This window comes from Schizosaccharomyces japonicus (assembly GCF_000149845.2).
Source record: "Schizosaccharomyces japonicus yFS275 unplaced genomic scaffold supercont5.1, whole genome shotgun sequence".
In the NCBI taxonomy this organism is placed as follows: Eukaryota; Fungi; Ascomycota; class Schizosaccharomycetes; order Schizosaccharomycetales; family Schizosaccharomycetaceae; genus Schizosaccharomyces; species Schizosaccharomyces japonicus.
In genome coordinates this window covers 2,344,961-2,365,872 of record NW_011627860.1, presented here as the reverse complement: position 1 = coordinate 2,365,872, position 20,912 = coordinate 2,344,961, and the positions used below count along the sequence as shown (strand labels likewise).

Below are 20,912 nucleotides of genomic sequence, written 5' to 3'. Positions count from 1 at the left end.
AGGGCGGTGGTAAGTAGAACGTCAGCGGGCCGAATAGGAGGTTAAGCGAAACGCGGGGCTCCGCAGTCCCCCCGCAGATTCGGGTTAAGGATGCAACAGGGTCCTAAAGACGAACCGGAAGAAGCGTGCTTGTTCCGCGGTATTGAATAAACAAACAGAAATGAGAAGAGGAGCAGAAGAAGTGTCTGCATTGAAAACGGTGAATTTCCATCGGAGCGGTGTGTCGCGGGTTTTTTTAAGATTTTTCGAGATTGTCCAAAAGCTCAACATATTGAGATGTGATGCGCTGTACTTCGCGCTGTCGTCCAACGGCCATTAATACTTCCCGAAGAAGGTCGCGTTTACGAAGAGAAGCCACAGTCGGTTCCCAAACGCGAGTTCCCAGCTGTACGGCGACTTCATCGGCACGACGAAGACCGGGTGGTCCCATCAATTCCCGACACAGCTCTTCCAGTTTCTCCTTCATGCCCTCTTCGGCTATACGCTTCGCATACAGTATCAAAGCATCGTGATAACTTTTGGCAAAAGCATTGCTGGCCGCACTAGCCATACGACTTTCCAAGTGTCGTACACTAACAACCGTTTCGTAGTTTTCGTAACCTTGCCGGAGCATTGAAGCTTTGACAACACGCTGTAAAAACCGTCCTCGTCCTTGTTTCATAATCTCATCATCTGTACAGCGCTCCAAGAATGATAAAGCATCCGTAGCAAAAGGCGTGTCCCAATATTGACTTCCAATCATCCACCAGCCTTCACTGACGCGGATCCAAGTCTGCATGGAAGCGTCGTAAGAGAAACAGTTGCCGTCGCTGAGAACGACGACCGCATTTCCGGACGCCGTAACAAAGACGTGCATAATAGAGGCTGCACGCTTCACCTCACCGACATGAGCGTTAACATGAAACAGAGGATGAAGCGCAACCGGCGGATGTACCGCACGACGGGTATCAACATTCCATACATAAAGCAGACCGGTGCTGGTGATGCATAGAACAAATTCATTTTCGCATTCGAGCCAGCAGGCAACTGAAGCCAAAGTCAGCGGAGGAAGCAACCGTCTACCATTTGGCGAATAAATATGCACGACGCCATCTTCGCATGCCAAAGAAATGCATTTTTTAGAAGCACGCGCCAGAACAATTGAGCTCGGCAAATAACTTTTCCACGACGAGGAGGCTAAAGCGAAAGATGAGTTTCCGTCATCTGTCCGCACTTCAAAACATGAAAACTTTTCGTAATTATGCAAGGCAAGATAAATTCCATTAATGCCGGCCGGCAGGGTCCAGTGAGGACGAACACACGGACGAGCGAGACGTATCTGAGCGTTTGTTTCAGCAACAGTAGCATGTACAGGCTGCGAGTGAGTTTGATTTGTATCCCGTTTAAGTCGTTTCAATGGAAGATGTGAGGTATCAACGTGAGGTGAGGGAAGTTCGGTTGAGGGGTCTAAGGATGCGGTAGTTTTAGCAGTAACTGGCAACGGTTTAGAAGTCACAGGAGGAACTGTTTCTTTTTCAGCCGAATGCACAACAGGCGGGGGAACAGGAAAGGGCTGCTCGGGCATTTCAGGGAGTTGCATTCGAGGACCGAATTCATCCTCCTCGAATACAAAAACAAATACATTGCCTTCAAAGGTTGAGGCGAAAAGACGTAAACCAGCAGAATCCCACTGCATGTCGGACACAGACTGTATGGATAATCCGTGAAACACAATTGCTGGGTGGGCTCGCGAGGTCTCCCATATGCAAAGCGTGCCATCGTGCGAACAGCTGGCAATGACGGACTTTTGAAAGGGCAGTTGAAAAGATGGGGATTGAACGCAGCACATTCAATGGCACCTTGATGTCCAACGAGGTTAATATCAAACGACCAAGAATCGCGCTGAACGATGGCAATGACATTCGAAAGGCCATTCACAGCGTTCACAGAAGCGATGTGGGCACCATCCGGTGACCAAGACAGCCGAAGAAAACGAGACGCAAGCGTCATGTCCTCAAAGGGCTTCGCAATTGATTTCTCCAAACCAAAAGTTGACAGCTTCCATATTTTCAGTGTTCTATCGTGACTCTGCGAGGCCAGATACAGACCAATAGGGTCAAACGTGAGGCCACACACAAACGATTGATGCCCGGTTATTTCCTTCACATGCACGAACGGACGATCAGAATGTGGTCCCTCGGAAACGGCGACCACCGAGGCAACCGAGTGTTGTTCCTTGAGTTCCCGTGAAGGCTCGACAGCCGGTTTTTCAGCTGCATTTTGAGGCACATTGACCGGAGGCTTTGCGTCGGTTCCGGCAACATCTGGATCCTCCTCCTGTAGCAGCAAAAATACGTGGATAGTCTTCATTCCGATGGCTAAGACACGGCTTAGCCGGTTCCATGCAATGTCTAGGGCGGGATAAGGGAGAATCTGTACCGGCTCGGTCCATTGGTTGTTTTTGTATATATAAGTAGAGGTTCCCGTGGCTACTGCAAGCCATTTGGAGTCTGGAGAGAAGCGGACACAATACACCGCAGCTCCATAAGTCATCCGCGTTATGAGATAACGCTCTTTAGTCTCGACATTCGTCGTTGTCGGTGTCTGGGCATCGTCAACAAAACGAGTCGACCAAATGTCCACACCAGCGTCACCCGCCACGGCCAGCAACTCACCAGCGTGTGAGACCGCGTTGAGCGTGTCCTTTGGGATCCACAGCGGCTGGACAATCCTCATTTTGGGAAGCAGTAAATTACAGCGTACACTGTCCGTTGACGGTAGCAGAAAGTCGACAGCAACGTGGCACCAAAACAAGGTTTACCTAAGCGATGGTGGTGATCATGTGACCAGGGCTTAAGCTACTGTCACATGACCGCTTAGCCGACCTTTGGGAAACTCTATATAATTTTATTTACAAATGCTATTCCACGGAAACCCAGAAATCTCTGAAGAGCAGCGCGAAGCAATCCATTACGCCTATAAACAGTGAGCACGATATTACAAAAAACGGCACGTCCATGAATTGTCGACGTTGCTCACGAGTCGTTGACACATTTTGCTCACAAACCTCTTTCGAAACCATTCCTATACATTGCGCTACAGCAGAGCGAAAAACAACACGCCTATTCGATCAGACGGCGCGCTGATTAAACAGGGTCGTTAACTCTTAACAACTTCTCCTGCACGAAGGCGAAGCTGCAATCCGGGCAAAAACCTGGCCGCAATTGCAGCAAGTCTTCATAATAAGTATGCGACAATACGCGGGTGCGCACGAGTGTATGTATGTAAACGAGAAAGACTTGGACAAAGTTGCAAACGGGAAGCAGCAACCAAGCAGACAATTCGCCTGACCACCGATCACAACTCGCATCGAACAAGAGAAGAAAAAAGAGAGTGGGAGAAAAAAATATACTGCTGGCATGTTTCAATACGGAGGATCGGAGAAAACGAAGATAAAGGAAAAAAGAGAACCACATAGACCAACATAAACATCAACAGCTGAAGAGGGAAACAACTTGAGAGAGCACACTTTTTCGCGGAGTGATAAACAAGGACGAGAAGAAAGAAAAGAAGAAGAAAGAGTAAAGACAAGAAGAAGTAAAGAAAAAGGGAAAAAGACAAGACAAAGGTGCCAATAGCAAGTGTACCAAGAGACGAAAAAAGAGGGCAGGGAACATAAACCAAAGGCCCGATGTTCGTTGCTAGACGCGCATGTGTGTGTGGGAGACAGCCAACGTCTTAGCAGACAAACAGATCCAGCGTGTAAGCGAGTGAGTAACGGGGAGTGTAATGAGAGGGCTTCTCGATGCTGCAAACGAGACGGCCGCCGAAGCAACGGCCAGTGCCAGCGTTATTGGCAACCGATGGCGGCGACGGTTGAAGAACCACTATTACCGGCGGCATTGCCGCCGTTGTCTCCCGTTGCTGAACTAGAGTTGTTCGCATCACCATTAGAAGTTGGGCCTGTACTGGGTGGGGCGGGAGCGCCAGAATAGCCGTTTTGAGAAAAGGACGAGAGGTTGAGTTGCAGCTGGCGGGCTTCACACGACTGTACACATTGCTCGACCTTGAGCCGGAGCTCGGCCAGATCGGTGCTTTGCTTCACCGCGAGCAGACACGCACGGGCAATATGAATGGCGGGCGACGGGTCGGGATGCTGGAGGATAATCTCGACCCAGCGCGAGATGCTGTCGGGAGCGACGAACACCGAGTGGATCATGAGCAGCGAGAGCCGAGCAAGGTCGGTGGGATCGACGGGGCAGCGGGAGGACCAGTCGAAGAAGCTGTTCTTGTCGAACGTCGGGTCCATGCACAGGGAACGGAGCCCCATGCTGAAGAGCGAGTCGGCGAGAACGGCCGTGGTGCTGACGGGCGGAGGCAGCTCACAATTGAGCAGCGGCAGCGGATTCATGCCGTTGGCGAGAGGCATGACGATCCCGGCCAGCACGACCTGCCGAATGAACATCCGTCGCAGAAGGTACGTGATCAGCTCGTCGCTGGAGCTAGTGAGACCGGCGGCATCGAACCACAGCACCTGGTCCACGGCGAAGTTGAACACCTCGACGTCGGGGTCGGGAAGGTAGAGCTGGGTGACGGCGAGCAGGACGAGCACGAGCAGGCTCTCGGTTGTGGTGATTTTGTCGAGAGTAACGCGTGCCTGTCGGGCGAAGGCGACCGCATCCGCGGGCAGCCGCCTCTTGGCGCTGGCGAAGGCGTACAGGGCGACGCCAATGGTGGAATTCCGAAGGGCGAGCTCGGGGACGGTGGAGGACCAGTAGATGGAGCTGAAGGAAGCGTCTGGGCTGCCGACCGGGAAGTAGCTGAAGTCCCACAGACACAGCGACGGCGCAACCGACTGCATGTAGTAAAGGAATGTAGGATGCGTCGGATGGCCGGCCATGCCGTGCGGGGCCGGCTCCGAGAGCAGGCTGGAAATAGGAATTTTGCGTGTGGCATCGACGACGCCGGAGGAGCGCAGGACGTGGGTGTAGCCCTCGCATTGGCGTTTCGATTTAATGCAGTTGTAACAGACGGGCTTCTTCTCGTCACACTTGATGCGGCGCTTGCGGCAGGTCAGACAGCCGGTCTTCGTCCGCTTGCGAGCCTGCCGCTTGGGCTGCGGGGGAGCCGTCATGACGGGCACCGGGTGCAGCGAGGGCGACGAGGCAACCGCAGCGGCCGCCGACGAGGCGGCCGAAGCGGCGCCTGGCTGCTGCACCGAGGACATCGAGAGCGGAGTCCCGTCCGCAGCGTGCACTGGAGGACCCTGTAGGGGAGGAAAGCCGAGGACGGACGGGGGCGGGGCCAGGCCGGCCGTGGTCTCGGGGATGGGGAGCATGCCGTTTGTGGTTGGCATAGGGGTGGCCGAGAGGAAGCGGGGCAGCTGAAACGTGGGGCCGGCTCCGTGCGGGGCAGGGGTCGGAGTGCCAGAGTGTGGAGGAGCGCCCGGCGGGGCCGCAGAGTGCGGGGATGGGGCGTAGGCGGACGGCGACGAGAGCAAGGGCAGGGGCAGCGCCGGGCCAGGGACGCCCGGCGGAGGAGCAGCAGCAGCGGAAGAGGACGGGGACAGTCGGGGAGGAAGCAGTGTGGAGGGAGGAAAGGGGGAGGACCGCTGGGCGGTGAGCTGGGGATGTGTGGGGAGGCCTGGGAGAGAGACGGCGCCTGTGGAGAACGAAGCTTGCTGCTGAGAGTGTTGTGAATGCTGCTGCTGCTGCTGCTGAAGCGAGGCGGCGGGCGGGCTGCTGCCGCCAAGGGAGGCGGCGTGCTGCAGCGGCTGGGCCATGGGAAGCGGCGGAGGAAGAGTGTTTGGGTGGGAAAACGAGTTCCTGGGGGAAGCAAGGATGCTGTGGTTGAGGATTGGGCTGACACCGGAGACGTTGCCGCTGCTGGTTCGGAGGAGGTTGACGGCGGCAGTGGTGTGGGCGCCCAAGTGGTGTTGGTGTTGGTGGTGGTGGAGAGCGGTGGAGGAGGGGGGAGTGGGGGCGAGGGAAGTGGCGGCCGCAAGAGCGGTGGAGCGTGGCGAGGTGGAGGCGACAGGAGGACCCTGGGGCCCCGAGTGTGCACCCTGGGCGGCAGGGTGCGCCAGTCCTACAGGGCCCATGGCGCGGGCCTGCTGCTGTTGTTGTTGTTGGCGCTGGCCGCCAGCAGCATCAGCGCCGTCGCGCGGGGGCGCGAGACCGTAGGAGGTGGGATACATGGTGGAGTGATGCGTGGGCGCAACGGGGGGCGTGTGGGATGCGCGAGAGACAGACCGTGTGGGGATGGTGGGGGTGACGGAGGCAGACGCAGACGCGGGCGAGCGCTGCTGCAAAGGCTAAGCTGGCGGAGCGATCGTCGGTGGTGGGTGGGGGTAGAGCAAGCATGCACAGGCGCAGGGGACGGCGCGGGCAAAGAGCCTGGGAGTGGGGGCTGCGAGGGAGGAGGCAGAATGGCGAGGAGCAAGGAGGGCTGCGGATAGCGAAGCGCAACGGACTCTTGCAAGCACCAGCGAGAGTTAGTGAGCTGCACGGGGGCGGGCCGCAGTGCAACGGGGAATGGGGAACGGGCTCGTTGGGTTACGCTGGGTTACGTTATGTCGCGAGTTTGTGCGACTCTTATATAGTCTCAGAGCAGCAGACGGCGTCGGTGCAGATTAGATACGAGACGCTGCACGACTCGAGATGGTCTTGTGTTTTGCCTTGGAAACCGGTGCAAGCGATGAAAAAGCTCGCGCGCGCTGACAAGCGAAGAGAGGATCGCGGTCTGGACGGGACACGCACCGCCTTTATGCGATGCCAGGGGACTCGCAGCAACGCGTCAGAGCGCGTTGATAACACAGATCAGCGTGCTGGCTCAACCAGGAATGTGATGTTTAGCCGATGACGTCACATCTGTGCATGGCAATGTTGCCGAAGCGAACAGTGCCGGCGATACCAGCGAGACGAGGCGGGTCAGCGTGGGCGCAAGCGCAGGCGCGCACCAATCGCCGCGTGCGCGTCGCGAGCGCACGCGACGAAAGCAGGCGAACAGCTGACCAATGAGGGTCGGGCGATGTCGGGCGGTCCTGGACGCTCGCTCGCTTAGCGACGTGGACCCTGAGGACGTGTCGTCGTTCGCCACACGCCGCCGCGACGGTCTTTGTAGCCGCAAGCACGCACACACCTTCGCGACCATGGCCCATTCGGCTTCGGCACAGCTGACGCAATGATCAACGCATGTGTCTTCGCTGTTTCGTTTGTCTCGACCAATCGCAAATAGCCCTTCACGCCATGGGATGCGTCTAGACGCGTTTCCCACACGCGGCATTTTCGCTTCGCTAGTATATGCCCCGCTACCGAAGCTTGTTCATGCGAGGCATAGCGCCACCATGGCTATTGGTCCGAGGAGATCGTTTCGCCATATATGGGTCCAATGAAGGAGCACAATTTGCTGCTTATCCAGCTTCTCCGAGGGGGCGTTTCGCCGCTCGACTGCGACCGCGACGTTGCGCAAGAGCGGGGAAACGTGTGTTTGGCAATTCGGTAACTTTTGCATGTGCTTTCCAGAGCCCTGCGTCATCCACACGTATGCACAGGGCGGTCCCGGTCTCTGCTCGAGCACACCTGGGTCCAATGGTTCGCCCGGCCCGCTCATCTCTGCATCGATGGCTCTCTCCGGCCATCCACCGCCGGCGACTTCTGCCTGGCCTGGCGCTGGGCTCCCGCGGCACATGACGGTGGTGTGACGGCTGCGAAAGCGTATCGGAGCACACACCGTCGGCATTCTCTGCGCTCTTAACGCTCTGGCCAGGCGGTCCCAGCAGGCAACCGCCTCTAAACTGGGAGCACGAGACTTTACGCTCCTAAGCATCCAAGGTCGGCGCGGCCGACCTTGGATGCCTCCTGGACCCGTCTTCGCACCACCCTCTTCCCCCGCTTTCTCCCCTTCCCGCAGCCGATTATGCACTGTTACCCCTAGCACGTGCTTGTTACCGCTCGGCCATCCCCTTTTCCACACACATCATTCGCTGTCATCGTATCTTCACGTGACATCCTTGTCGGCTGTTTTAGTCACGTTTCGCCCTCGTCATGCCCCACGCTCGCTCGTTCCCCAGCCCCAACAAGTGCGGACCATTCACCGCTCCGCTCGCTAGCCGATGGCGCGATCGATAAGGCCCCTTTTTAGAATTAAGGTTACATGGTTCGCGGCTACCCTTGCGCGATGACGTGGCCCGTCGCTATTTAACACGCATCGAACCGCACGGTGTCGCACAGAGACGCGGTATCTTGTGCACTCGAGCGTCCCCACGCAATGCCTAAAGCCGCGGCTTTTGAGCACATGGGTCCAGCTGCGCCTCCGGAATCTGGCTTCGCTCGTGTTCACTGTTTTTCGACGGCACAACCGCTCTCCGATGTTCCGCGGAGCACCGGTGCTGAGGGTGTTACCGACACGCGGTGCCCGGGCTGTGCCCCGTCGCTCTCCGTTCAGCCCAACGTAGCTTAGCTAAGCATCCCCCATGCTCCCCGCACATAGTCTCTCGCACACACCCGCCTATCGATCTTCGTGCGCGCGTGCGTGGGGAGTGTTTAAGCTGACTGACGCTGGATGGACGGGATAGACGAGTCGAGTCCAGTCGGATCCAGTCGAGACTCTTGCAACCCTGAACGGCAGAGCTGCAGCTGGCCCCTTGCGCCGTCGGCATTGCGTTTTTTTCCCGCACGCACATGGGAGCACGCGCGTGTTCCCATGACGCTGGCAACCGTTCGACGCCCAGCACGTGCCAGCGTCCCTCAGTTTTCTCACCCCGCCTGCATCGTCTCCTCCCGAAGCCCCGCCTTTGGCTTAAGGTTGTGGAGGCCTAGCGAACGAGCCCTAACGAACAAGCGAAAGCGCGTTCGTCAGACCGAGCCCCACTGAGCCCCACTGAGCGCTAGCGAGGTGGGGCGAGGGAGCTCCACCGGGCCCCAGCGAGCCCCTGCGAGCGGTACCGAGCGGTACCGAGCGGTAGCGAGGGAGGGCGAGGAGGAACACGATAGAATGAGCTGCGGCAAACCATTTAACGACGCCTTCCTCCTCGCCCTGCCTCGTTCCCCCTCGCTAACGCTCGCAGGAACTCGTTGGGGCTCGCACCGCTCGGTGGGCCTCTGTCTCACTTCAGCAGAGCACCAGTTCACGCTCCCTCCCCCATGATCCAAACGTACCTGCGCGTCAAAAGCGCTCCGCCCAAGGATGAACAGCACCCAGACACGTTTGGATTCCTAACGATATTGAATGACTCGGAAATCCTGCTGGAGTCGCCCGAGGACTCGCACGCGTTTCGTGTCTCCAAGGCCCGGACGTCGGAACGCGTTCAGTTTTCACGGATCCTCAAGCCCACCGCGTCCCAGCTGGATGTGTTTGCGGAGACGTGTGCTCCGCTGCTGATGGATTCGCTGCTTTCGCAGCACGACTCGCTGCTCTTCACGCTGGGTGTTTCGGGAGCTGGAAAAACGTTCACGCTGTTTGGACCGCCCGACCGACCGGGAGTTGCGTACATAACAATGGGCGCGCTGTTCCATGCCATTCGAGACCGCGAGGCCAGTTTCCCGGTGGCGGAATCGCTGCGGTCGCGGCTCGACAAATGCAAAATTCTCGAGGCAAGCAAGTATCTGGCTGACAAGCATCAAAACGCGACCTTTGCGCTGCCGCCGGCCTCGTTCTACGACACGTTCTCCTTCGACGTGGTTGACCACTCGTACCAGTACGCAGTCTATCTGTCGTTTGCTGAAATCTACAACGACCGTATCTTTGATCTACTCGAAAAGGCGAGCTTCTTTGGCCATCGCCGTGCACTCAATCTCAAAAAGTCAGCAACGTCAGACAAAAAGGCGGTCAATGGCATTCAAAAGGTGTTCGTCGGCAACGTCGCAGAGGCCTGTCGACTCATAGCGGTCGCGCTTCAGCTTCGAAAGTCGACCTCGACGAAGTCGAACGCCGTCTCCTCGCGGTCCCATCTCGTCTTGTGTGCCGAGCTGTACCAGCTGCAGCCGAAGACGGGAGAGATCTCGAGCTGCGAGATTAATCTCGTCGACTTGGCCGGTTCAGAGCGCACGCGGTCCGCCGAAACGTCTGGCCTCCTGCTCCGCGAGGGTGCCAGCATCAACAAGAGTTTGCTCGCGCTGGGCCAGTGTTTAGAGGCCCTGCGTCGAAAGCACGACGGCAAGCAGCATGTGGTGCCGTTCCGCCAGAGCAAGCTGACTGAGCTTCTGTTCCACTCCGGCCATCTGACGGGCACGGCACGCACGAGCATGCTTGTCAACATTGACCCTCTCGGCAGCTTCGATGAGAACGCCCAGGTCATGCGGTACAGTGCGAATGCCCGCGAGATTATGCTGCCGCCCGTGCCCGTCGAAATGGGCAATGGACACATGGACAGTGCTTCGGCGACGCCCCGGGCCGGGACACCGCTCGGCTCGCCAGCTCCTCACAGTGCTTCTCGCCCGCCGTCCGTGAACGTGGCCGCCCTGATGGCACAGCTGGAGGCCGTGCAGCTGGAGAACAAGCGGTTGCGTGAACTGCTCGCCGAGGCCGACAGCGAGATGGTCAACCTGGAGTATGTGGTGCGTGAGCAGATGACCACTGAGATGGAGAGCCGTGTGCGCGAGGTGGAGCGCATTTTCCTTGACCGGCTGTGCGAGGAGAGTGTGCAAGGTCTCGAGTACACGGACCACAAGCTCGACATGATGGCCAAGTGGATGCGCCAGCTGCAGGAAGATAACGCGTTCAAGGACGAAAAGATTGCCGAGCTCGAGAAGTTGCTGAGCGAGACACAAGACCAGGTCGAGGAGCAAGGCGCCGAAGCGGCTCGTTTAGCTCAACAGCTTCAGCGGCAGCATCAAGAAGCAACTCGCCGCTCCTCACGGAAGCTCTCCTACGAAGATCAACAGGCCATTCGCGAAGCACACACTCTTCGAACCAAGCGCAAGCTGTGGCCGGAGAAGGCCGTCCTTGAAGAGGACGGCATGGAGCTGAGCGACGACACGGAAGTTCTCTCCATCTCTGCTCCTCCTCCCCCAAAACCCGTCTTGATGCCCCGAAATGAAGATGTGCCAATGGATTTGTAAGAGGGGATTGCAGGGGTTACGACGGCGCGGCCGGAGGACGCTGTTGCGATGTTAAGGCGTCCGTTTAGCATGTGGAATCGCGTCCTTCCCAATGGTATCGTCGCATGTTGCTTTTCCCCTTATTGCGGCTATCTCAGCCTTTGTGTGTCCTCTTTCCTCCTTTCCCTCCCCCCGATCCCTATGTCTTCTCTTTATCCACATACACACACACACACACGCACATACTGTCTATGATTCCCCTTTGGATGCCCTGCAAAGAAAGCGCAGGACAATCCGCTCTATCCTTTTTACTTTGTTATGAAACCCCGTCAATGAACGAATTACATCCATGCTGCAGCGAACGCGGGCACGTTCCTCATTACACAGTGAATGAGGGATTGGTGCGCCCGGGCAAAAGTGTGCGTCTATTCTAATAATTTTTTTCTCCCCTTCTCCCGTCCAAACATACATCCTCCTCCCCTTCCTCCTCCTTGCCTCCGAATATCGCTTCTCCCTCTCCTTGTTCATTCTTCTATTTACGCGCATTATTCTAGGCGAGAAGAGCATCGAGTGCCTTGTTTACGCCTCCTGCCTTCTCGAGTTCGTCCTTGTTGTGTACGCCGAGCTTCTGCAGCACGCCGACGACCTTGTCGGAGGGAAAGCCGAGCGCGACAATCTCGTCGACAAGGTGCTTGTCGATGCCCGCAGCTGCTGCAGCGTCTTTAGGTTCGCCTGCGTTGGCGTATGTGCGTGTCCATTCTCGAGCCGTCTCGACAAACTTGGGGTGGTCCTTCAAGTATACGCCGGCCACCTGGGCGTCCTGGGGATTGTTTGGTTCAGGCGTGCACAATAGCGATTGCAAACTTATGAGCGCCGACTTGATGGTGTACACGGGTGACCATTGGTCCTTGAGAATGTCGAGGCAGATGGCGCCTGTTTGCGAGGAGATGTTCGGATGGTAGACGCGGGTGTCGAACTTGACGATGGGAGGGCGGAATGGGTAGTCTGTGTAGCTTCGTTAGCGAGAGCAGCAGCGTTAAAGGTGCAGCAACGACAGGCATGAGGCACAATACTCTCGTTGTCCGTGAAGCATGCCGGACAAAGGTCCCGTGGGATTCGACACGCCGAGGCGTGGACGAGCCAAAAGTGCACTCTGTCTTCTCGTTAACCGCTACCACTTACCAATCTGTAATTGTTAGCGAATGCATTGCACGACCTGACAAGGCACACACACACACACACACACACAGCCTCAGTCGTCGGTGCGCTTGCGTTGCGTAGCGTTGATCATACGTACCGGGATGGTTATATCGGTGACAAAGGTGCCGCCTGTTGTAGCCCTGGGTTAGTAATTCGAACGAGCTGTTACTTGAGCAAGTGTCGAGAAATTGCTGCTTCTGACACTGGAGTCCGCACCTTCATAGGGAGTCCCCTGAGGACCACTGAAGCTTCCCTTCAAATGAGAAACATCGTCCGAGACCAGCCAAACAGAGATTCCGGCGGTCTTGTCGTTTTCAACGTCTGCAACGCAACCCGTCAGCAAGAATGAAGGAAGACGGTGACAAACCTGCAAGTTCTTTAGCAATTCTGCGAGCTCTTCCGTTCGCGGCCATCGTTCGACTTGGTCAGCTGGATGGTGCTTGGCTGGGTGTGTTGGGCGTGGCCGGATAGCGTACGGCGACAAAATACGCGAAACCCTTCGTTAGAGTGTTTTAGCGCGCGGCAACAACGCACTATAAGAGACTGCATTGCATTTCTGTACAGTGCGTTAATTGGTTTAACGGGGTGTAACGTATTACTGAGTAGTTCGTAATGGTACCTTACTTTTGTATACGGCACCCTACCATACTACCCAGTACTCTGGTGCGCTGCGCAAAAGACAATATCGTAACGTAGCGATGCACACGAAACAGCTCCTTAGTCCGCTTTAAACCAGTTTAGTGACATCGCAAACCCGGCTTAACCCGGTTTATCGAGCTCCCGTGCTTCCCTCACTCGCCCTCACTATACGCCCAACACACTTTTCGCCCGCCTTTCTTGCTTCTCTCATCAAATACAAAAAATGCCTGCCCGTAACGACCGCCAAAAGCTCCGCAAAAGCAAGTCTGAGAGCATCATTCACGGCCGTGTGCCCAGTAAGAAGACGCTGAAAAAGCAGATCCGTAATGGAAAATACGTAAGTCATGAACACTTATCGACATTAGAGCCACAGTATAGTATAGTAAGACTTACCGCTACTAGTCGCTGAAACGTTTGGCTGAAAAGGGTGTTGAATTGGACGACTTGATGACAGGTGCGTACAGCGTGATTTTTGCATCTCCGGCATCCGATTACTAAACGAAACATTTCTATAGACGTCACACCTCTCAATTTGGATCCCGCTTTGGAGAAGAAACTGAAGAACAAAAACAAGGCCTCCAAGCTGTTTGCTAGTGGCGCTGATGTGAAGAAGGATTCCGACACTGCAGCTATGGACGTGCAATCCACTGGCCGCGGAACCATTCTCGGTGCTCCTGCCATGTAGGTGTGTGTATTACACAACACACGGAAAAAGAGCCGTGATGTCTGCTGGGTTTATATCTTTTTTTGGGGTTTATTGGTTTTTATTTTTGTTCGTTTGGAAAGAATGTGAGAGCAACAGAAACAGCGACGATGCGTTGATGACTACGGGAACGACGGCTGTGAGCAGAACATTAAAAAAAAGAAAAAAGAACTTCATGGGCTATTTTTTTTCCACACACTTCAGTATATGTTTTATTATACCTTATATACGTGGTATACCATTTGTTGTCGCCTCCTTTCTCTCTCGCATACATACCGGTCTCTTTCGTTTCGCTCTCCTCGTGCTTACTACTACGTTCCCTCCACTTTCGCTTTCCAACTCGTTCGCGCACTCTCTGTAGTATGTTCCTCTTTGGTTTTTTTTTTTTTTCACTCGCTTTTCAGATGAGGTTCTTCTCTTATATCCGTAGTATAGTCACCATAAAAATGTGTTCTCGCCTTTTGCCGCTGTGCTTTCGCGTAATCATTCTTATTCATTACTCATCAGTGTTCATTATTGTCATACTTCTTCAGGACCTCGTAGAATATCTTCCTGCATCTAATCTGTGCTCCTAGTTTCGCACACAGTAAAAAGTGCCCGCTGAGGCGCCTGTGCAGAGAGTATGTTTGTTCGGGCGGCGGCTGTAGACGAAGTTTAAGCATTACGGGGATTTCGGCCTTGATGCGCTCTGTAATTGTTTGTGTCCGGAAGTCAAACACCTCGGGAGCGTCGTCGGCGAACGGCTCGGCGAGTGTAAAGAGTGATTCGATGTGAGCCTTGATCATTAAAGAGGATTCATTTTTGTTTAAATATCCCAGCTCAACGGATAAGCGGCGGCACGTATCAAAGTCACGTTTGGCTGCTGCTAACAAAAGTCGGCAGTAGCGATCAACAAACTTGTCGTCATATTCCCTTGATGCACCGAAGTCCAGAAGCTCCAACTGTCGTGTATGCTCATTATACAAAAAGTTGGACCAGTTAGGATCGGTTTGCATGAAGTGATAATCTGCAATTTCCCGAAGACAGTGATGCATAAGCAGTGTACCAAGACGGTTGCATTCTTTTTGAGGAAGCTTTTGCTTGCCAAGGGCCTGGCCATGCAGGTACTCAAGTGTTAAAACAGTGGGTCCGCTTGCTTCGCGAAACACCCTTGGTACCTTGAAGTTCGGATCACCTTGTAAAAGTTCATGAAATCGTTCTGCACATGCTGCTTCACGTTTGTAATCGCATTCCCACTTGAGTTCTCTGCGAGCTTCACGGATGCTCTCCTCCAAAAACAAACCTTTTGGCAAAAGTTTCGATGCCGTCAATAGCATGGAGAGGTTGCTCAAGTCGGAATCGATAGACTTGTCAATGCCTGGGTACTGCACCTTTACCGCGACGAGCGCATTAGAAGAGGCCAAACGAGCCTTGTGCACTTGACCGATGGAAGCAGCCGCAATGGGCATGCGCTGAAAATCGCTAAAGAGTTTCAACCAGTCTGGTCCGAGATTTTTTTGCATGACACGTTCGAGTTGTTTGTCGGGCATGTAATGTGCACCATCGCGCACTCGCTCCAAAACCTTTGACATGCCTTTAGGGAATATATCTGAGTCTTGGAATGAAACCATTTGACCTAATTTTAGTGCCGCCCCTCTCATTTGAGTGAGCTTGTTGACTAAGACTTCTGTATTTCGTCGACTCAGAAACGAAGCACCAGTTTCCTTGCTAGAACCCCAGAAACGTTTCCATTTCTCGCTAACGGCACCTGCTGAGAGCGAAGCTGCCAAACCACCGTAGTGGAATAGTCGACTAACTTGGGATGAAGGAACCTTTGATGGTTTCAATTTTGGTTCTTCTTCGTTTCCCTCATTATCTTCGTCGAAGTAACGTTCCTTGGCTGATGTTTCATTAAATGGGCCTCTCGTTTTGTTTTTTGGGGATTCGCTGTCTGGTGCTATAGTGGATGAGCCGTCGGTTTGCTTGTCTTTTTTACATTCAAGATCATTGGATTTACTTATGGTAGAGGTGTTTTCTGTACCGTTTTGTTCTATAGTTTTCTCGTGTAATAGTCGACCTGGCTTGTTTGAACTGGAACGGTGAATGTCATCATTAAAAGAACGAGTTTTTATGGTCGTAGCACCGTGATTTAGATGATTTGGAGCTTCTCTTTGAAACGGCTGATTTATGGCAGCTTTTGAACTTGCATTTTGTGTTGCCGCAATTCCGTTATGAGACGAAGGCGCTGTCCGTTTTAACGGATTTGAGGATTTTAAAAGGGGAGAATAGTCTGTTTGCTGTGTGACGATTTCTTTTAATGTATTTCTGAGCGAAAGGAAACCCTTTAACCCAGGTTTCCACATTGAGTAGTTTCTTGTGTATTTACTGCCCTTAGTGTTGATGCCAAACTCAAAGATACGGGTCGGACATGAAGCATGAGAGTGTGAAAAATGAATGTGAAGTAATTGTATTAAATGAGTTTTTTACATGTAATAAAAACCGTAATAGTTAAAGAGATCGACCTCTTAATAGTCAACCCATGAGCCCCTGCTCATTCGAAATTCCGTTGACGAAACTATCAATTTGAATTACAGCTGAACAGTTTGCTTTGTCACACAAACTCATTTACAGACTTAGGTTTTACTCATTGAAATGCATTAATATGTGTAAATGCGTTTTAATGTCACAGGGCGTTAACTGAATAAAATCCTAAAGTTTAAACTACCATTCATTGGTAAATAATTGAAGTAATGACTTACAGATTATTTTCCTTATTCGTAATCTACCTTACCACTAAGCTTTAAACTAAGTTTACAAAAAATATAGACAATTAATTATATACCTAATGATCTTTGAAATAATCGGAACACAAGCTTCCAGCTTATCACCATTATCCCATTAATTCACACACCAAAATTGCTTTCTAAACACTTGCAGCTTCACTAGCAGCTTCACTAAAATTAATTGCAGTCTCTTTCAATTAAAGAATAAATATAAATAAGAAAACAACAACGACAAATAGTATTAACAAAACGAAAACGAATATACAATACAAAGACGTCGTACTTACGAGAGTTACAACAGTCATAAATCATACACCTGAAAGGAAATATGCACATAGAAAGAGTCTGTTCAGTATGACTTAACAGATTTCCCAATTCTTTTTTTGATAGTAAGATCCTTCGACGAGAGAAGCGAGTGTTTTGGTAGAGCGAGGATGCTTTCTCAGAACTCCATTGGCTTTTCCAGGCCGTGCAAAATCCGAATCCGATTCCTGCCTTGGAGGATGAAGACCAGCAAAATCACGATATACATTTTTTTTTCGAAGGGTGTTCCAAAAACGTTCCCTAGGATTATTTTTCAGGCTCGTGGACCCAGCTGGTGCACCAGAAAACCCAGGAGGTGGCACCGGCTGCCATTCAGGAGGGGCGTCCTCGACAATAGGAGTATTTGTTTCCAAAAAGAATCGAGCTCCCTCCATACTGTGATCAAACAGACGAGAACGGCCGGTCGGTTCTTCCGTGGGTTTGATTGTAATAAAATTACTTGGCTCATATTCTGAATGTGAATGCTGAGCTTCAAAATGAGAGCTTAATTCAGAGTAATTGTTGAAAGTTTCCTTACAACCTCGCATCGGACAACTGTAAACCAGCGAATTAAGATGCACGTGAACATGAAGTTTCCACTGTTCCCTGCTTTTTGAGGGAGAAGCTTTACATGCTTGCCAAAAACACGGGAAAGCGCCTTCCTTCTCAATGCAATGTGCCGTTATGCAATGGTTATACAGATTCTCAAATGAATGAAGAACGGCTTCGCATCCAACCCACACACATTTATATTCAGGAAACCCGGTTTTTGCATGTGAGAATGTATCTAACACTTTCTGGCGAGAACGTTCAATCTCATCGAATGATACGTTAGTTAATTTTTGGCATTTCTTGCTGGGCTGTCCTTCAGACGACATCATCAATTTTTCCTCCAAAGAGCCTGGGTGCTGGGACTGAACAGTTGGAGAACTGGACTTTTTAGAACCTGTAGAGTCAGCTAATGAAGGCGATTGCGACCGGGCATTTTCGTTACTGGTATACTTTGTGTCTTGGGATTGCGCAATAGAGGTGCTGACAAGTTCGTTCCGTTCAAGAACTGGTCGGTAAGTTAGTGGCTTGCTCTCCCGTTCCGTTCCAAAAATGCTATCAAGCTTCAGCTGTTTAAAAGAAACCAATGAAGCTCTTGAAGTTCCATCTATGCTACTGAGTTCGTCCTGGTCATCTGAAGTTTCAGCGAGTTCCGTAAACGTTCTTTTCCTATGCTCAGTCTCCGTTAGTGACTCCAAAGGGTTCGATTGTTTTGAGTGTAAGGGTGAAATGTGTAAATCCTCATTTAGAGGCAGATTTGAACCGAGCTCAATCTTCTTTAGAGCCACTGGATTAGGGGTGGAAGTTGCTTGAAAGTCATGTGGATGTAAGAATTCTGACACAATTAGGTCATTAGTTTCATCGGATGCAACAACTTTCTGAACATCGTTTGCAATTTCATTGAAACTTTTAGATTTTTCTGCAATAGTGGACACTGAATCAACAACCGGGAGTGGTCCTGTGTCAGTTTCATTGGCACTTTCTTCGATCGTATCGTTTGCACTTAGTGTAGTAGATACCTCTTTTGTAAGAATAATATCTTCAGAGGTGTCATCGAAAGTATCAGGAACATCGCTTTTGGTTGCGTCTGAAACGGGGAGGGGGATTGTCGTGTCAGACTCAACCAGATTCCGTTTATCGGCTTCTGAAACTGAAGAAGTAGCAACATCTTGCTCAGTGGATGAAGCAGTAGCTTTGGCATCAAAAATTGATGGCTTAGGTGCAAAGGAAAGCTGCGGTCCCAGTGCAGAATCGATTGATGCATCCGATGCTGTCCCAGCATCCTTAGTAAGAGAGGAATATTGTTCTGAAATTTCATCATTGACAGTCTCGTCAATTGACGGAGTAACCGTAGGCATTTCGGCTGTTATTTTTGTTTCAGGTACCAAAATATCGGGGTCGCTTTCATTATTCGGAAGCTTAGGATTGTCATCTGAAGGTGCCGCTTCCTCAGTAACAGTGGTTTCATTAATAGACTTTGGTTTTGTCGCAAACTGGGTTGAGGATTCTTGCAATGCTCCAAGTATGCTACCATTAGAGTCCGCACTAGAATTCGCATTACCATCAGCAAGTGGAACTGTCTCAGTCGAAGGGGTCGGAGATACTGACAAGCTTGCTGACCCTGTTGTTACTTCCTGACGGTCACTTGGTACTGCGTTAGCAGGTACTTTAGGTGAACTATTATCTTCAACAATAGATTTTGGTGATTCATCAGTCGGATTCACGGGTTTAGTAAATGGCTGATTCCGTGAACTAATGATAGGAATATCATCATCCTCTACAGCCAAAGCCGACAACACTTCCGATTCTAATTGAGAAAAGTCGTCAGAAATTTGTATTGATTGTCTTTCCGGAGCCTTCTCAGTGTTAATTTCGGGAGGGACAGTCGTGTTGTCCTTGACAGTCGCAGGTGCACTCGCATCTAGCGTCCGTTTAGTTAATTCTTGGGGCTCCGGAATCGTTTCGTTAACTTCGGGTTGCTGTAATGGAGGGCCCGTTCGATGCACGGGCTCTGGAGGACCAAAAAATAAAGTATCAACATCAGCTGCACCCATGGTCAGAGAGGTCTGATGACCTTCAATATCAGTAACACTAGCGACAACAGAATCAGCAACGGTTACAGATGGTGTTTGATCAGGAGGAGAATTGACATTGTTTTGTTTCGATTTTTCTAGCCTGACAAGGCCGTCTTTACCAAGAACAGGTTGCTCGCAGTCATCATCAGATTTTAGATCAAGTATATTAAGACTTTTCTCAATAGCCTGTTGATATTGAGCTTCTTCTTGTTCAAAAAGTAGATGCTTATAAAAGGAACCATCGCGCTTAATACTTGAAGTTGGAAGCGTGGGATACCGCACACACACTTCGGAAAGGCGGTTCCAATCCGTCATGTTCCGTAGGTCCTCATCAAACGCATCATTAAAATCAATGTTCAGTGATTTCCGGTTCAGAAGCAATTCTAAAGAAAGATTTAGCCGTGGGTTCTTTCCTCTGTATCGTTGACGGTTGTTTGTCGCGTATAAGATAGCAGATGCAATGTTTTCGGGTGTAAGGTAGGGCGAAACTCTTTTATCCAAGCGATTAAAGTTAAAGAATGCGGATGAGGGCTGAACGAGCTTTGGCCGTTCGTACAGTAAATCAGACTTATTCGGTTGTGAGTTAACTGGAGGTGCATTGGTGTCGACACTAGAAGGGGGATAGCCAGTATTTAATTGGGGCTGTACATCCGTCAAAGATTGTGGAAGCAAGGCAGGTTGTGATGCAGAGATCGGAGCAAGAACGGGTGCAGCATTCAATCCGCCATTATTTTGGAAAGTTGTGTAAACCGGTTGTGAAGATGATAATGGAGGGAGCGTATTTTCGGATAATGTGCCAATAGTAGGTAAAGACAAAGGAGGAAGCGTGATATTATTGTCCATGGATTCATTTGAGCTTTGACTCTGAACAGTAATAGGCCGGCTGTCGACCGTCATATTATTTGTCGGTGGTGAAACGCGGACTTCATTTTGTTCTACTGTGGGGCGTGCGGTTTCATTTGGAAGAGAGGAGCTGCTTTGCGAAAGGGAGTCTTTTACAATTGTCTGGGCACTCGAAAATGACACTTCGCCCATTGAAAGCGGTCCGCTCTTCGTGTCTGTGTTAGAGGCAGCGCTTGACTTGTTCAGCTGTTCATACGTACTGAGTGGAATGGGAGTGTCAAAGAAGCCTGATTTCAAAATTTCTTCATATAACCTCATAATCATTGATAGATCTGAGGATGACGATTCTGAAATCCGATTAGTAAGCCATGAATTTAGAACGGTATTCACCGAATCGATGTAGGAATAGTGCGGTTTTGGAACAATATCGCGAAAAACCGTTTTAACTCTATCGGGAAGGACATGGAAATTCATCATAAAGTAAAGAAAGCGGCGCTGGTTTAAAACCGCAGCTTTAAACGCATCAGGAGTATTGAAACTCATGGTTTTGCTATTTTACACGGTACTACCGCTAAAATTGATATACTAGGCAGTAAGCAATGAAAATAAAATTCAGTTACAGGACCGGCCTGTTGTAATTCGAGCGAATGGAATAGATTGCGGGAAATAGCAGAGTCAAATCGAAACCCGGGTCCAGAGAGCATGACAGAATTTTTAATAAAGCAATTAAATTCGACAGGACATAGGAACACTAATATCCATCCAAATTCCTAGTCTGTTCCGGTTTTGGTGGTGGTGAAATTGTGAGTGGGTAAATGAA

General features: G+C 51.6%; 9 protein-coding genes across 9 annotated transcripts; 3 read left to right on the top strand and 6 right to left on the bottom strand.

The window, feature by feature from the left end:
• Positions 1-235: 235 nt before the first annotated feature.
• Positions 236-2,715, bottom strand: SJAG_00925 (hira protein Slm9; the record flags this gene model as incomplete). The annotated part of the gene is made up of 2 exons (XM_002172158.1): positions 236-1,626; positions 1,689-2,715. The coding sequence occupies 2 exons, from the start codon at positions 2,713-2,715 to the stop codon at positions 236-238; spliced, it is 2,418 nt and encodes an 805-aa protein (XP_002172194.1).
• Positions 2,716-2,858: 143 nt separating this feature from the next.
• SJAG_00926 (transcription factor) lies at positions 2,859-6,749 on the bottom strand. The gene has a single exon (XM_002172159.2). The coding sequence runs from the start codon at positions 6,173-6,175 to the stop codon at positions 3,830-3,832; it is 2,346 nt and encodes a 781-aa protein (XP_002172195.2). The 5' UTR covers positions 6,176-6,749; the 3' UTR covers positions 2,859-3,829.
• Positions 6,750-6,829: 80 nt separating this feature from the next.
• Positions 6,830-7,138, bottom strand: SJAG_00927 (hypothetical protein; the record flags this gene model as incomplete). The annotated part of the gene is made up of 1 exon (XM_002172160.1): positions 6,830-7,138. The coding sequence occupies one exon, from the start codon at positions 7,136-7,138 to the stop codon at positions 6,830-6,832; it is 309 nt and encodes a 102-aa protein (XP_002172196.1).
• Positions 7,139-8,247: 1,109 nt separating this feature from the next.
• SJAG_00929 (hypothetical protein) lies at positions 8,248-8,853 on the top strand (the record flags this gene model as incomplete). Its single annotated transcript, XM_002172161.1, has 2 exons — positions 8,248-8,430; positions 8,608-8,853. 2 exons carry the CDS (start codon positions 8,248-8,250, stop codon positions 8,851-8,853), a joined length of 429 nt encoding a protein of 142 aa, XP_002172197.1.
• Positions 8,854-9,122: 269 nt separating this feature from the next.
• Positions 9,123-12,870, top strand: SJAG_00930 (kinesin-like protein Klp9; the record flags this gene model as incomplete). The annotated part of the gene is made up of 1 exon (XM_002172162.2): positions 9,123-12,870. One exon carries the CDS (start codon positions 9,123-9,125, stop codon positions 11,037-11,039), a length of 1,917 nt encoding a protein of 638 aa, XP_002172198.1. The 3' UTR covers positions 11,040-12,870.
• On the bottom strand, positions 11,569-12,631 carry SJAG_00931 (ubiquitin conjugating enzyme Ubc1; the record flags this gene model as incomplete). Its single annotated transcript, XM_002172163.2, has 5 exons — positions 11,569-12,023; positions 12,201-12,204; positions 12,316-12,347; positions 12,435-12,539; positions 12,586-12,631. The coding sequence occupies 5 exons, from the start codon at positions 12,629-12,631 to the stop codon at positions 11,569-11,571; spliced, it is 642 nt and encodes a 213-aa protein (XP_002172199.2).
• Positions 12,871-13,080: 210 nt separating the features above from the next.
• Positions 13,081-13,542, top strand: SJAG_00932 (pre-60S shuttling factor; the record flags this gene model as incomplete). The annotated part of the gene is made up of 3 exons (XM_002172164.1): positions 13,081-13,194; positions 13,260-13,311; positions 13,373-13,542. 3 exons carry the CDS (start codon positions 13,081-13,083, stop codon positions 13,540-13,542), a joined length of 336 nt encoding a protein of 111 aa, XP_002172200.1.
• A 480-nt stretch (positions 13,543-14,022) lies between these two features.
• SJAG_00933 (atypical/ABC1/ABC1-A protein kinase Abc1) lies at positions 14,023-15,958 on the bottom strand. Its single transcript, XM_002172165.2, has one exon. The coding sequence runs from the start codon at positions 15,900-15,902 to the stop codon at positions 14,064-14,066; it is 1,839 nt and encodes a 612-aa protein (XP_002172201.1). The 5' UTR covers positions 15,903-15,958; the 3' UTR covers positions 14,023-14,063.
• Positions 15,959-16,681: 723 nt separating this feature from the next.
• On the bottom strand, positions 16,682-20,635 carry SJAG_00934 (cryptic loci regulator Clr1; the record flags this gene model as incomplete). The annotated part of the gene is made up of 1 exon (XM_002172166.1): positions 16,682-20,635. The coding sequence occupies one exon, from the start codon at positions 20,633-20,635 to the stop codon at positions 16,682-16,684; it is 3,954 nt and encodes a 1,317-aa protein (XP_002172202.1).
• Positions 20,636-20,912: the final 277 nt, after the last annotated feature.